This window comes from Panthera leo, chromosome B2 (genome assembly GCF_018350215.1).
Source record: "Panthera leo isolate Ple1 chromosome B2, P.leo_Ple1_pat1.1, whole genome shotgun sequence".
NCBI classification, from domain to species: Eukaryota; Metazoa; Chordata; class Mammalia; order Carnivora; family Felidae; genus Panthera; species Panthera leo.
Window position 1 is genome coordinate 80,175,690 of NC_056683.1, and position 14,963 is coordinate 80,190,652.

The 14,963-nt window shown below is 38.2% G+C and overlaps 1 protein-coding gene across 3 annotated transcripts in view; it reads right to left on the reverse strand.

Annotated features, from left to right (window-relative positions):
* Positions 1-14,963, reverse strand: part of BACH2 (BTB domain and CNC homolog 2) — a 351,002-nt gene that overhangs the window by 66,893 nt on the left and 269,146 nt on the right. For all 3 annotated transcript variants that reach the window (XM_042939368.1, XM_042939369.1, XM_042939370.1), the window contains one exon: positions 7,781-8,035. In XM_042939368.1, the coding sequence (XP_042795302.1) occupies positions 7,781-8,023 (243 nt within the window). In that variant the 5' untranslated portion in view covers positions 8,024-8,035. The remainder of the gene's footprint in view (positions 1-7,780; positions 8,036-14,963) is intronic.

The window sequence follows — 14,963 nt, forward strand, 5'->3', positions numbered from 1 at the left end:
TCTGTTCCCTCAAAATGCTCAATGAAATCACAAATGGCTTCCAGACTGCTAGGTGGTCAATTTTCAGCCTTCATCTTAGCTGACTATTGGCATCATTTGACAAAGTTGATTACTCTCTCCTCCTTGAAATGCTTTCTTTATCTGGCTTCCAGCATACTATATATGTCTGCTTTTCCTTCTATCTTAATGCTTATTCCTTCTGGTCTACTATGCTGACTCCTCTTTCTCTCTCTGACTTCTTGATTCTAGAAAGCCCCAAGGCTCAATCTTGGGACCTCTTTTTTTTTCCTTCCCTATCTACACTGGTTCCCTTGGTGATTGTATTTTGTCTTGTGGCTTTCAATATCACCAATAATCTGGTATTAAAACTTCTATCTCTAGGCTGGAGTTGTCCCATGAATTCCAACCATGATATCCTACCGTATACTAGACATCTCTACTTTGATGTTAACACACATCTCAAACTTAATGTGTATGGAACAGAACTCCTATTCCCATTCCTACCACTTGAAACCTACTCCTTCCAGTCTTCACCAATTCCAGTTAATGGCAACTCCATTCTTTCAACAGTTCAAATCCCAAACCTTGGACTTATCTTTAACTCCTTTCTTTTCTTTCCATCCTATATCCATTCTCTAAGGGAATCCCATTATCTCTTCCTTAAAATTATCACCAGAATCTGACATGGATCACCACTACTGGTATCACTCTGATTTAAGCCAATGTGTTGTGCCTGGGTTGTTGCCTTAGCATCTTGCTTTTGCCTTTGCCCTCTCTTTTAATCTATATTCATATAGCAGTCAGGATGATCTCCTGTGAAACCCTCCAATGGCCTCCCAACTCATTCCAAGAAAAGGTGATGTATCTAAGAGGTGCACAGCCTGGCCCTGTTACTGGACAGGCCTCCTTCCACTCTACCACTTGCTTATTCTGTTACTTTGTGTAAATCATGCCAAGCCCATTCCAGCCTCTGGGCCTTTCCCTTGCTATTCCTTCTGTTTAGATCACCCAGATGTCAGCATGGCTGGCTCTCTCACCTCCTTCAAGTCTTTACTCAAAGTCATCCCCTCTAAAAAATTCCTTTTTTTGACCATCTTTATCTATCTATCTACCTATCTATCTATCTATCTATCTATCTATCTACTTACCCACCTACCTATTTATCTATCTACTTATTGAGTATAGTTGACACACAATGTTACATTAGTTTCAGGTGTACAACATGATGATTCAACAAGTTCATACACTATACTACGTTCACCACAAGTGTGGCTACCATCTGTCATAATGCAATGCTATTGCAATGTCATTGTTGACCACTATATTTAAAATTGCAGTGCTCTGACACTCCTTAACATCCTTCTGTTTTATTTTCCTTAATAGTATCTACCCAAGTACATATTATATTTATTTATTTTCTGTCTCTTTTCCTTCTCCCTCACTGGAATATAAACTCAGTTTTGTTCACTAAGTTTACCCAATAGCTAGAACAGTGCTTCCTGGTAAATAATAGGGCCCTGATAAATATTTGTTCAATGAATGAAAAAATGAGTGTGGAAACAGAAGTCCAAAGAGGCTGACTGGTTTGGTAAAGACCTTACATGAAGTTAGTGAAAAGGTTCAGACTGTGGTTTTTCCAGATCCTCATGGCTGATGTTGCTTAAATCTAAAACTTTTCCTATTACTCTTCTTCAGAGGTTTGTCCAGGTAGTGAATGGGGTGAGGCTATAGGGCTGGCTCCGTGCTCTGGGGTGGGTGAGTGTTTTATTCTTCTTATCCTGGTCACATACCTCAATTACTGTTTCCCATCAATTCTCACCTCCCCCAAAGTTACAGTCAGACTAAGAATGCTGTTGACATCCTGTGCTATAGTGTTAAATACTTTCTGTAGTATTACACACTGAAAAGACTGTCCAAAGATAATCATGACTATCTTATTGCTTCTTTAAAAGACTGGACCTAAGCCATCCCAGATACATTAACAGCTTTCATCTCCTCTAAAAACTTTCAGACAAGAAGATTCCATAGTTTCCTTATTGTTCTCTGTACTAGGCAATACTACTGCAAGAACATTCTTTATTGTGCCCTGTGGTTAAGACTTAACAACAAATACCTTTGCTTCAGAATCCTTCTGGGTCAGTTTTCCTTTTTGTTTAGCCCTGAAAAAAAATGAGATCTGCCCTAAAATGTTGAGAGGGAGGGAGATGGGGGGAGAGAGAGAGAGAGACTGAAAGAGAGAGAGAGAGAGAGAGAAGTGAAAGAGAGAGAAGGCAAAAGACAGAGATAGAAAGTGAATGAACCAAAGTTTGAGATATACTTATACCTAGGAAAGCATATGGTCTGCCTGAAAGGGCATACTGACCCCTACCCAATAGCTATTCTCTGCATGAACCTTTCCTCTTTTCTAGAGAGTGAAAAACACCATGGGTAGTAAACCCAAAGAAAAGTGGTGGCGTTTTGGCAATAACCTTTTTTCCTCCCTTGTTTAAAAAATATTTATTTTTTTACAAATAAAAATTATATATACTTAAGGTATATAATGTGACATTTATACACACACACATACACTGTGAAATGATCACCATAATCAAACTAATTAACATATCTGTCACCTCGCATGCTTATCATTTGTGTGTGTGTATGTGTGTAGTGAGAACAATTGAGATCTATTATCTTAGCAAATTTCAATTATATAATACATTATTATTAACTGGTCACCATGCTATATATTAGGTTTCCAGAACTTACTCATCTTATAACTGAAAGTCTGTACCCTTTGATCAATATTTCCACTTTTTCCCTCCCACCTCCCCAAGCTTCTGATAACCACCATTTACTCTCTGTTACTATCCTTTGACTTTTTTTTTTTTTAGATGCCACATATAGTGAGATCCTGCAATATTTGTCTTTCTATGTCTGGCTTTCACTTAGCATAATGTCCTCCAGGTTTACTCATGTTGCGGCAAACAGCAGGATTTCTTTCCTTTTTGAGACTGAATAAGACACATGCATACCATCTTCTCTTTATCCAGTCATCTGTCAATAGACAAGTTGTTTTCACATCTTGACTGTTGTGAATAATGCTGCAGTGAACATGGGAGTGCAGATATCTCCTCGAGATAGTGATTATATTTCTTTAAGATATATATCCAAAAGTAGGATTGCTGGATCACATTGTAGTTCTATTTTTAGTGTTTTGAGGAACCTCCATCCTATCTTCCACAGTGGCTGCACCAATTTACATTTCCACCAGCAGTGCAAAAGGGTTCCCTTTTCTCCACATCCTCACCCATACTTGTTACCTTTTGACTTTTTGATAATAGACCTTGGCAATAACCTCTTAACAGCCGCTCTTCCTCTGGCATTCTGGGAGGGAGCCAAGCAGCCCCATAAGCGCAGGGTTGATATGCAAACCCACAGTGGGCTCTATGTCTTCAAAGGAAGCACACCCCATCCCTGCCCTCTGTACTTGACATGCCATAAGACTGAACTTCATGACTGTGATGCCATCCAGCATGGTTGGCATCCAGCCCAAAATGGTCTCCAGGACTACAGCTAAGGAGGTGTTTGTTGAGCCAGCTTTAATACTAATGAGCAGTGGAGTAATGGGCTTGCAATGCTTGGCACATCGACCACTTTCTCTTCATCTGTAAGCACAAAATACACTTACTAATTATAAATTAAATGATCTGTTTTATTATTTAACTAAAGTACTAAGTACAATGCCTTATGTTCTACTATTTGCTGATACACATTCTTGGGTGTGTTTTTCAAAAGGGAGCCAACACTCAAGTCATGTAAACTCTAGGGACTATCTGTCATTCCATTTTTAGAAAAAAAAAAAAAAAACAGAAAAGAAAAAGAGAAGAGCAAGACATTTCAATTACTTCTTGACTTCCAGAAGGAGACCTCTATTTTTGTTTCTCACCCTTTTATTTTAGAGGCTATACTGGGCACTGTGAGTGGCTCTAATTTGCTGGTAATCACATTGCCCATCAGGAGTCACATTTTTGGGGTAGAACTGCACAACTGGACAACCAGAGACCAGAGCTGGCTTTGACCTAGACTGACCATGTAGGGGAGAGGGAGGGGCAGCAGTATGTATCTGGAAGTTCTGTAGTCCAAAAAAGAGCTTTCAGGTGCAGCCATGAGGGGTCCCTGAGAAGCACAGAGGCTGGCTGGTCAGGAAGTGTAAGGTGGGCCAAGTGTGAACAAGGCTGGGACAGACCAGAAGTTGATTTGAACTTGGGGACAGGATTATGATGAGGTTTAAAAATTTCCAAGGAGCTAACAAAAAAAAATTTTTTTAAATGTTTATTTACTTTTGACAGAAAGAGACAGAGCATGAGCAGGAGGGACAGAGAGAGAAAGAGACGCAGAATCTGAAGCAGGCTCCACGCTCTGAGCTGTCAGCACAGAGCCTGAAGTGGGGCACGAAGCCACGAACCATGAGATCATGACTTGAGACGAAGTTGGATGTTTAACTGACTGAGCCACCCAGGTAGCCCCTCAAATGTTTTTTCTTACATTATATGAACCAAATGCCAATTAGTTCCAAGCAACTACTTTCCAAGGTAATGTTTGGGATGTTTGCTTATTCGCTACTTAATTCAAATTCTAAAGTCATTCACTGAACCAAGTGGACAATGACTATAGAGCCTGCAAGGACATTTCAGTGTGCACATAGGAAAGAAAAACAACGCTTAGCACTTGGGGCCACAGGAGGGTGCTCTGAGCAGAGGGAGCGGGCTCTTTTGGAAGGAGGTGTTAGGAACAATTATAGACCCACAAAGGAAAATGCCAACTGTGGCTGGCTTGCCTGCCCTATCAGCAAGATACTCAAAGCTGGGTTACTGACAATATGAATCTATGTTTCATAGGAAGGAAAAAAAATCTAGTTATATCTGAAGGTTTCAGGTACATGAGCAACCAGAAGGTTTTAATGGTTTGGAAATGCAGATAATGTAGAAACAGCGATCATTTTCATGACAAAGAAGAAAAGAAAATCAACACATAGCAAATTCCCATTTAGCTGGAATACAAACAATCAAAAAGGCCAAACAGCAGATTTTTGTGTGATGTCTATATAATGTACCTCTTGCTTTAAAGATTCCCTAATACCAAGGAAATAAGTGATTATCAGGGATTTGATCTAAAGAAACTTAGTTATGCCACATGCATTTATATCCTGATTTCCTTTAAATTTTACTGTCTTGTTATTGTAATATGATAAATAACTCAAGGATTTCAGAGTGTGAGTTTTTATAGGTAGAAACCGGAGCTCAGAGAGGTTAAGTGACTGGATCAGGATCCCACAGCTAACCAGGGTCAGGCCAGGGCTTTTGGGCACACAGTCAAGGAAGTCTCAAGATGGGGCTGTCAACGAAGAGAGACTAAATTACATAAAATATGATTTTCATTTATAAATATATTTTAATATAACCTTTTTCTTTAAATTTTTTTTTAACATTTATTTATTTTTGAGACAGGGAGAGACAGAGCATGAACGGGGGAGGGAGAGGGAGACACAGAATCTGAAGCAGGCTCCAGGCTCTGAGCTGTCAGCACAGAGCCCGACGTGGGGCTTGAACTCACGGACCACGAGATCATGACCTGAGCTGAAGTCAGACACTCAACTGACTGAGCCACCCAGGCGCCCCTTTAATATAACCTTTTTTTGAAAATCAGTAAAAAACATAAATGAAGTAGCTCTCAAAAAGATACAGATAATAAATAAACTATAAGCCACACCTTCTCCCCAAGACCATTCTGGATAACTGGAAGTTTCCCAAATATTTGCAGGGAAGCCCAGAGTTGGAATAAATTGCAAGGCATTCTTGGTGCCCATCTAGAGAAGAAAGAGTCTTACATTTGATGAATGCCTACTATGGGATAGAGACCATGCTGAGAAATTTTATGTTTATTGTCTCACCTAATGACAGGTTAAGTGTTCACCCAATTGACCTGGATGAGGAAACTCCAGCTCAGGATCACACCATTCCTTGGCCTTCCTCCATTACTTGGTCCATAAACTTCCCTCCCTACACCAGTCCCAATTACCAATTTGTCCTTTTGCTTCTAGTATTGGGATCTTTCTACTTAAGATTTCTTAGGGGTGTGAAGAGTGATACTGGAGCCTCTCATGTGGGTACATAAAAAAGAATACTAATGTGAAAATGTTGAGCGCTTATGCAATCCTTGCTATCAGCTGGCCACTCTCCTGCTCTGCAGGGTTAACAGCAGATGTTTAACAAGGGACTGGATCTGGTGACCACCCTCCCCTCCAAGCCCCCATGACTTGTTTGCATATTTGTTTCTTATGTTGAATTTGGATGCCTTTCTGTGGAGCAGGTGCTTGCTCCACTGCTTCCTAGTGTCTTATACACAACCTGCTTTTATTTATTTATATTATTTTCCAGGCCTCTGGAGGCATTTGGATTTGTGAGCCCTGGGATTTAATGCTAGTTTTACTCATTAGCACCTCACATCAGGGTCATAGGGTCTCTGGCTTCTTTCAGAGTTGCTGTGAAAAGCTGATGAGTTGCTGTGGGTCACTGCGCAACCCCAGAGCTCTGTTCACATACGCTGTGGATTTGAGTTGTACCTTGGGAAATTGTGCAGTGCACAGCCTGGCCCTAGTGTTACACACTGTGTAGATGCACAAGGAAAGATTCTGGACCTGAATACAAAGTGTAAGGCTGCTCAGTGTTACCCTTGGTCCCATGTAAATGAAGGGGAGGCAAGATGATGGAGGCAGTGGGGTCCTTGGGTGGCTCAGCTGGTTGACTGACCAACTTCGGCTCAGGTCATGATCTCATTGTTTGTGGGTTCAAGCCCCATGTCATGCTGTGCACTGACAGCATGGAGCCTGCTTTGGATTCTCTGTCTCTTTCTCTCTCTCTGCCCCTCCCCCACTTGTGCATATGTGCGTGTGCTCTCTCTCCCTCTCTCTCAAAAACAAATAAACATCAAAAAAAAAAAAAAAACCAACAGGCGGAATCAGTTGGACTATGTCCAAGTTACTCCTACAAAAAAAAAATTAAAAAAAAAAAGACTATAGAAATAGAGGAATTGTATCCACAGTTCGAAGGGTGACCAATTTAATATTCTGTCATTATGAAGCCATCTTTTGAGTTTGTCCAGCTTAGGCTGTCCAGCTGAATGAATGTCAACTCTCAACAGAATGAGTCCAGCTACTAGTGTCCCTAAAGTACAGACATAACTGTGCTCACTGAAGTAATTAAGAAACATGAGTAGGGTATTTTCAACAATGGTGAGAAAAGCAAGTTTACACTTCTTAGAATCCTACTATATTAACTGTGAAAATTACTGACTCCTTTAACTTTTCCCCCAAGCAAGGAATGTGCTGTGAATACTTTCATTCTTTTACTCTCAAGGGAAATCAAGTGCTCCTTCAACCATTTGAAAGAGAAAAATCATAGCCACAAGTCCCAGTGACTCAGATCACACATCCAGGACTGTAACAAACTTTGGCTATACTACTCAAAACCTGAAGAGTAAGTGAACTAGAAACTATGAATGACTGTGACATTCAGTTCCCTTCAAGAAAGACACTCTGCTCCGATTCATGCCTCTGAGATTTTAAATGCATCACATAGAAACTGGCTACGCCACAAGCCTAACAGTGTTGGTGACTTGGACATCAAGCCCTTGGGCAGGAATGTGGGCCAGGGTCCACCTTCTAGCTCCTACTTAGACAACTGTCTACAAGTTAGTAAGCCTCCACGAGCAGCCACACAAACAAAGCAAACTACTATACCTCCTCAGGCAAGCTGACCACCAAGTCATTTTTCGTCTGTCCAACCAGCGCCTGCCAGAAGTATTCACTGCATGCGGCCAGCACAGCCCGGTGGGCCCGGAACTCCTTCCTTTCCACGATCAGAGTCACGTCACAGAGAATATCCTTTTTCCGTTGGTCATTGAGGCCCAGGAGGATGTTGGTGCAGTGGACTGTGGACTCATACACATACATGGGGGAGTCAGGCTTCTCATCCACAGACATGCCGTTCACACCCTGAAAGAAAGAAAGGCTGGGTCAGCATAGCTACCTGAGTCGGATACAGAAGGTGAGAAGAACATCATGGTTCCTGTGTCTCACTGCCATGAGCTAGGCAAAAGGGAGAATTGTCCATTAGCATATTCATGATCAGCATAATGAGCTCACAAAACATATCTGGAAAGTCACATTCAACAGCTGACTTTTATACTTTCCACTTACTGGATCCTTTTACTTTATGGAAAACAAAGCCAAGTCTCTTAATAAAACACCCCAAACATTTAAAACACATACGCACTCTAAAACTTGGTAGTTTTGATTTTGTTAGCCAACCGGAGAGGAACTTCCACATATGCATAGTCCCAATTCAAGTATTAATTGAGCTTTGTGTTAAGGGGAAATGAATCATTTTAAAGTATCTGCAATGCTCTCTTGATGAAGTACATGTAAGCTCCTAGGTTGATATTTGGCTAAGATGCCAAGCAGAATAGGTATCTGATCACAAGACACAATTTAACAAGTGAGGTAAACTGTATGTGTTCCAAAGTGTAGATATGGCCAGCTATTGCAATTGCCCTCTGCCACTTTAAGACAAAGCAGAGCAAACATCATGCTACTGTTGTGCATGAAAATCTCTTGAAAAGAATTGTGTGTCATTATCCCAGCAGACTGGATATTCATCCTGATGAAGGAAACACAATATATCACATTAAGAGTCACAAGAAAGATGTATTCCACAGTGAAGATTACTTTTACAAAAGGGTTCTTTGCTGTAAGAAGTGTCCACTGATGCACTTTAAACAATAGTATCTGTAACTAATTTGCATAACATGGTTTTTCAGTAATGTCTTCTACTAGTATGGATTCCAATAAAGTTTTACTTTCTTTTTGGCTTCATTCTTATTTTAATAACTTTAACACACAATAAACTACAAGTATTTATAGTGGGTGGTTTGATAAGTTTGGCATATAGCCACAACCGTGAAACCATTAATCACGATCAAGAGAGGGAACATAGCCTTCATGACCAAAAAGTCTCTTTATGCCCCTGAATAGTCCCTCCCTCCCACCTCTCTGTGGCCCACCCCCTTGAAACAACAGTTTTGCTTTTTGACACTATATATTAGTTTGCATTTTCTGTATCTTATATAAATGGAATCATACAGCTTATATTCTTTTATGTCTGGCTTCTTTGACTCAGCATAGTTATTTTGCAATTCATCCATGTTGCTGCATGCATCAAACATTTGTTCCTTTATTGCTGAGTAGCATTCCATCGTATGGATACAGCACAATTTTTTATCCATTCATCTACTGGCAGAAATTTGGATGTTTCCAGTTTGGGGCTATTACAAACAAAGCTGCTCTGAGTTAGTGTATAAATCTTTGTATGAACATGCTTTCATTTCTCTTGTGTAAATTCCTAGGGGTAAAATGGATGGATCATTTGGTATATGTAACTCTAACTTTTTTTTAAGTTTATTTATTTAATATGAGAGACAATGAGCAGGGGTGAGGCAGAGAGAAAGGGTGGGGGTCAGAGGATCAGAAACAGGCTCCATGCTGACAGCACAGAGACCAATGCAGGGCTCAAACTCACAAACCGAGAGATTATGACCTGAGCCGAAGTCAGTTGCTTAACCCAATGAATGAGCCACCCAGATGCTCCTATAAGTCTATTAAAAAAGTGACTGTCCCTGTTTTATACAGTGGTTGTATCATTTTGCACTTCAACAGCAGAGTATGAGAGTTCCAGCTCTTTCACATCCTTGTCGCCACTTGATATACTCAGTCTTTCTAATTTTGGCCATTCTAATAAGTATTCTGTTATATCTCTTTGTGGTTTTAATTTGTTTTCCTCTAATGACTAAAGATGCTGAGCATCTTTCATGTGCTTATTTGTCATCAATTTACCTCCTCTGGAGAGATGTCTATTCAGATTATTTGCCCATTTTCTATTGGGTTGTTTCCTTGTTATTGAGTTTTGAGCATTCATTATATATTCTGGATACAAGTCCTTTATCAGATATGTGATTTGAAAGTACTTTCTCCAAGCCTGTAGCTTGTCTTTTCTTTCTCTGAATAGTGTGTTTCAAAGAGCAGAAAGTCTTCATCTGAAGAAGACCAATCAAGCAATTTTTCTTTTATGGATCATGCTTTTGGTGTCATATCTTAAAAAAAAAAAAAACTTGGCTTAAACCAAGGTCACATCTTCTGTACCTAATTTATACCTAATATATATATTTTTAATTTTTTAAATGTTTTATTTATTTTTGAGAGATAGAGAGAGACAGAGCATGAGCAGGGGAGAGACAGAGACACAGAATCTGAAGCAGGCTCTAGGCTCTGAGCTGTCAGCACAGAGTTGGATGTGAGATCATGACCTGAGCTGAAGTCAGACGCTTAACTGACTGAGCCACCCAGGTACCCCTATACCTAATATTTTTAATGCAATTACAAATAGTTTTGCTTTTTAGTTTAAATTCATGATTTTTCATTGCTAGTATAGAGTAATGCAAATGATTTTTGTGTATTGATCTTGTATCCTGCAGCTTTGCCTAACTTATTAATTCTCATAGGCTTTCTTTCTTCCTTCCTTCCTTCCTTCCTTTCTTTCTTTTTGGTACATAACATAGATTTTCTACATAGAAAATTATGTTATCTGTGAATGAAGACATTTTACTTCCTTTCCAATCTGAATGATTTCAACATCTTTTTCTTGCCTTACTGCATTGTCTAGAACCTCTAGTGCAATGTTGAATAGAAGCAGTAAGAGCAAACATCCTTGCTGATGTTAGGGGAACACTCTGTCCTTTCACTGTTATTTTTGATGGTAACTATAGGTGCTTCACAGACGCCCCTATTAAGTTAAGGAAGTTTCTTTCAATTCCTAGTTTGCTGGGAATTTAAAAAAAAAAGATCAGGAATGGATGGTGGATTTTGTTAACTGTGTTTTCTGCATGTATTGAAGTAATCACATAGTTTTTCTTAAGATGTTAATATGAATAATATGAGTGATTTGAGTATTAAATCAATCTTACATCTCTAAAATAAACTCCACTTGACCCTAATGTACTTGTCTTGCTATACATTGTTGGATTCATTTTTCTAACATTTTGCTAAGAATTTTTGCATCTATGCTCAGTAGGATATTAATCTGTAGTTTTCATATATATATTTTTTCTTAAAAAATTAATTTATTTAAATTCAACTTAGTTAACATACAGTGTAGTATTGGTTTCTCATATATATTTTTAATCAGGGTAATGCTGGTCTCACAAAATGAGTTGGAAAGTATTTCTTCCTCTTTAATTTTCTAGAAGAGCTCTTGTAGAATTGGTATCATTTCTTCCTTAAATATTTGGCAGAATTTACCTGTGAAGTCACCTTGACCTGGAATTTTAACTACAAATTCAATTAAAAAAATTGTCATATTCATTATCAAAAAGTTGTACATAATATTTCATTATTTTCCTTTCAATATCAGAACCTATATTGATGCTCACATTTCTGATATTGGGAATTTGTGTCACCTTTCTTTTCTGATCAGTTCAGCTAGAGGTTTATACACTGAATCAATATTCAAGGAACTAGTTTTTTGTTAAGTTGATTTTCTTTATTGTTCTGTTTTCTCTTACATTGATTTCTTCTCTCATTGTTGTATCATTTCTTCTGCTTACTTTAGGATTTAATTTGCTCTTCTATTTATTTTTATTATATTTATTATTTTTTAAATTTTATTTTAATTCCAGTACAGTTAACATACACTATTACATTAGTTTCAGGTATAAAATACAGTTATTCAACAATTCTATACATTACTCAGTGCTCATCATGATAAGTGTACTCTTAATCCTCTTTACCTGTCTCACCCATTCCCCCTCTGATAACCATCAGTTTGTTCTCTATAGTTAGGCATCTGTTTTTTGGTTTGTCTCTTTTTTATTTTGTTCATTTGTTTTGTTTCTTAAATTACACATATGAGTGAAATCATATGGTATTTCTTTCTCTGACTTATGTCACTTAGCATTATACTCTCTAGATCCATCCATGTTGTTGCAAATGGAAAGGTTTCATTTTTTTTTTATGGTTGAGTAGTATTTCATCACACACACACACACACACACACACACACACCACATCTTCTTTATCCATTCATCTGTCAATGGACACTTGGGCTGCTTCCATAATTTGGCTATTGTAAATAGTGCTGCAATAAACATAGGGGGGCACATATCCTTTTGAATTAGTGTTTTAGTATTCTTTCAGTAAATACCCAGTAGTGGAATTACTAGACCATATGGTAATTGTATTTTTAAATTTTTTACTAACCTCCATACTGTTTTCCACAGTGGCTATACCAGTTTGCATCCCCACCAGTAGTACATTAGGGTTTTTTTTTTTTCCACATCCTCCCTAACACTTGCTGTTTCTTGTGTTTTTGATTTTAGCCACTCTGACCGGTGTGAGGTGTTATTCCATTGTAGTTTTGATTTGCATTTCCCTGATGATGAGTGATGTTGAGCATCTTTTCATGTCTGTTGGCCATCTGGATGTTTTTGAATAAATGTCTGTTCGTGTCTTTGGCCCATTTTTAAATCAGATTATTTGTTTTTTGGGCGTTGAGTTTTATAAGTTCTTTATATATTTCAGATACTAAGCCTTTATCAGATAAGTCATTTGAAAACATCTCTTATTCAGTAGATTGTCTTTTAGTGTTGTTGACTGTTTCTTTTCCCGTGCAGAAGCCTTTTATTTGGATTAGTCCCAATAGTTTATTTTTGCTTTTGTTTCCCTTGCCTCAGGAGATATATCTAGAAAAATGTTTCTAAGGCTGATGTCAGAGAAATTACTGCCTGTGCTCTTTTCTAGGATTTTTATGGTTTCAGGTCTCAAATTGAGGTCCTTAATCCATTTTCAGTTTATTTTTGTGTATGGTGTAAGAAAGTGGTCCAGTTTCATTCTTTTGCATGTAGCTGTTCAGTTTTCCCAATACCATCTATTGAAGAGACTTTTTCCCATTGCATATTCTTGCCTTCTTTGTCAAAGATTCATTAACCATTAATTTGCTCTTCTTTTCCTAGTTTCCAAAGGTGGAAGTTGAGATAATTAATCTGAGATCTTTCATCTTTTCTAATAAAAGCTTTAGTGCTATACATTTCACTCTAAGTAATGCTTTAGCAGCATCTCACAAATTTTGAAATGTTTTTATATTCATTAATTTTAAAAGCCTTCTAATTTGCCTTTTGATTTCTTCCTTGATGCATACATTATTTGAAAATGTTATTTAGTTTCCAAATGTTTGAAGGAGATTTAAGATATCTTTCTCTTACTGTTTTCTGATTTATTTATTTATTTAAAAAAAATTTTTTTTAACGTTTATTTATTTTTGAGACAGAGAGAGACAGAGCATGAACGGGGGAGGGGCAGAGAGAGAGGGAGACACAGAATCAGAAGCAGGCTCCAGGCTCTGAGCCATCAGCCCAGAGCCCGACGCGGGGCTCGAACTCACGGACCGCGAGATCATGACCCGGGCTGAAGTCGGACGCTTAACCGACTGAGCCACCCAGGCGCCCCTGTTTTCTGATTTAATTCCCTTGTGGTCAGAGAACAAACTCTGAATGACTTCAATCCTTTTAATTTATGGACACTTGTTTTATATCCCAGAATATGGTCTATCTTGGTAAATATTCCATATGTATTTGGAAAAAAAAGTGTGTTCTGCTGTTGTCTGGAGTGTTCTGTAAATGTCAACTAAGTAAAATTGTATGATAAGTATTGTTCAAATCTTCTCTACCTTTGCTAATTTTCTGTCCATGGGTTCTATCAAGATATTGAGAAGAGGCACTGAAGTATCTAACTATAATTGCATATGTGCCTATCAGTTTTTGCTTCATGAAACTTAAAATCCTGTTATTAGATGCACACATGGCTAGAGTTTTTATTTTCTCTTGATGTATTTATTCCTCTACCACAAAATGACCTTTTAATTCCTGGAAATATTATTTGCTTTGAAATCTAATTTGTCTGATATTAATATAGTCATTTCAGCTTTTTCTGATTAGTGATAGCATACTATGTCTTTCTCCCTTCTTATCTTTTTAACCTATTTGTGTCTTTATATTTAAAGTGTATTCCTTTCACAGTAATTTTCATCTCCGAAAACTGTGGTTGTCATCTCTAAAAATTCAGTATGGGTCTTTTTTAGATCTCCCATATCTCTACTTAAGATATTTAATCACTCATGGGGCACCTGGGTGGCTCAGTCAGTTCAGTGTCCAACTTCAGCTCAGGTCGTACTCAGGATTCATGAGTTCAAGCCCCACATCAGGCTTGCTGCTGTCAGAGCACAGCCCACTTCAGATCCTCTGTCCCCCTCCCCTCTCTCTGCCCCTCCCCGGCTTGCGCTCTCTCAAAAATAAATAAAAATGTTTAAAAAAAGATATCCAATTACTCCTCTAACTTTTTGAACATTTGGAATACTGTTATAATAACTAATTCTGTTAATTCCAACATCTGTGTCAGTTCTGATTTAGTTCTGATTGATTGATATTTCTCTTCATTATTAGTCATATTTCCCTGCTTTTGTGCATGCCTGGACAGTTTTGATTGAATGCCAGACATTGTGGATTTTACCTTGTTGGATGCTTGATGTTTGTGTGTTCTTATTAACATTCTTAAACTTTGTCCTAGGACTCAACCCCTTGAATTATGGGTTTTCTAGTCTGGCTGATAGGAATGTGTATTATTCCTGATCCTCTGTGAGCTCTGAGTACTGTTCCTTCTAATTGTTTTGGGTGACTGTTTTCCCATTTTTGGTATTTTTCTAACACACATATGCTAATGAGTACTCTGCAGAATATTTAAGGAAACCCTCTGCAGATCTCTGAAGTTTTCTCTCTGTGAAGCTCTCTCTTCTTTGCTACTCTGCTTTCCAAAGTATAGC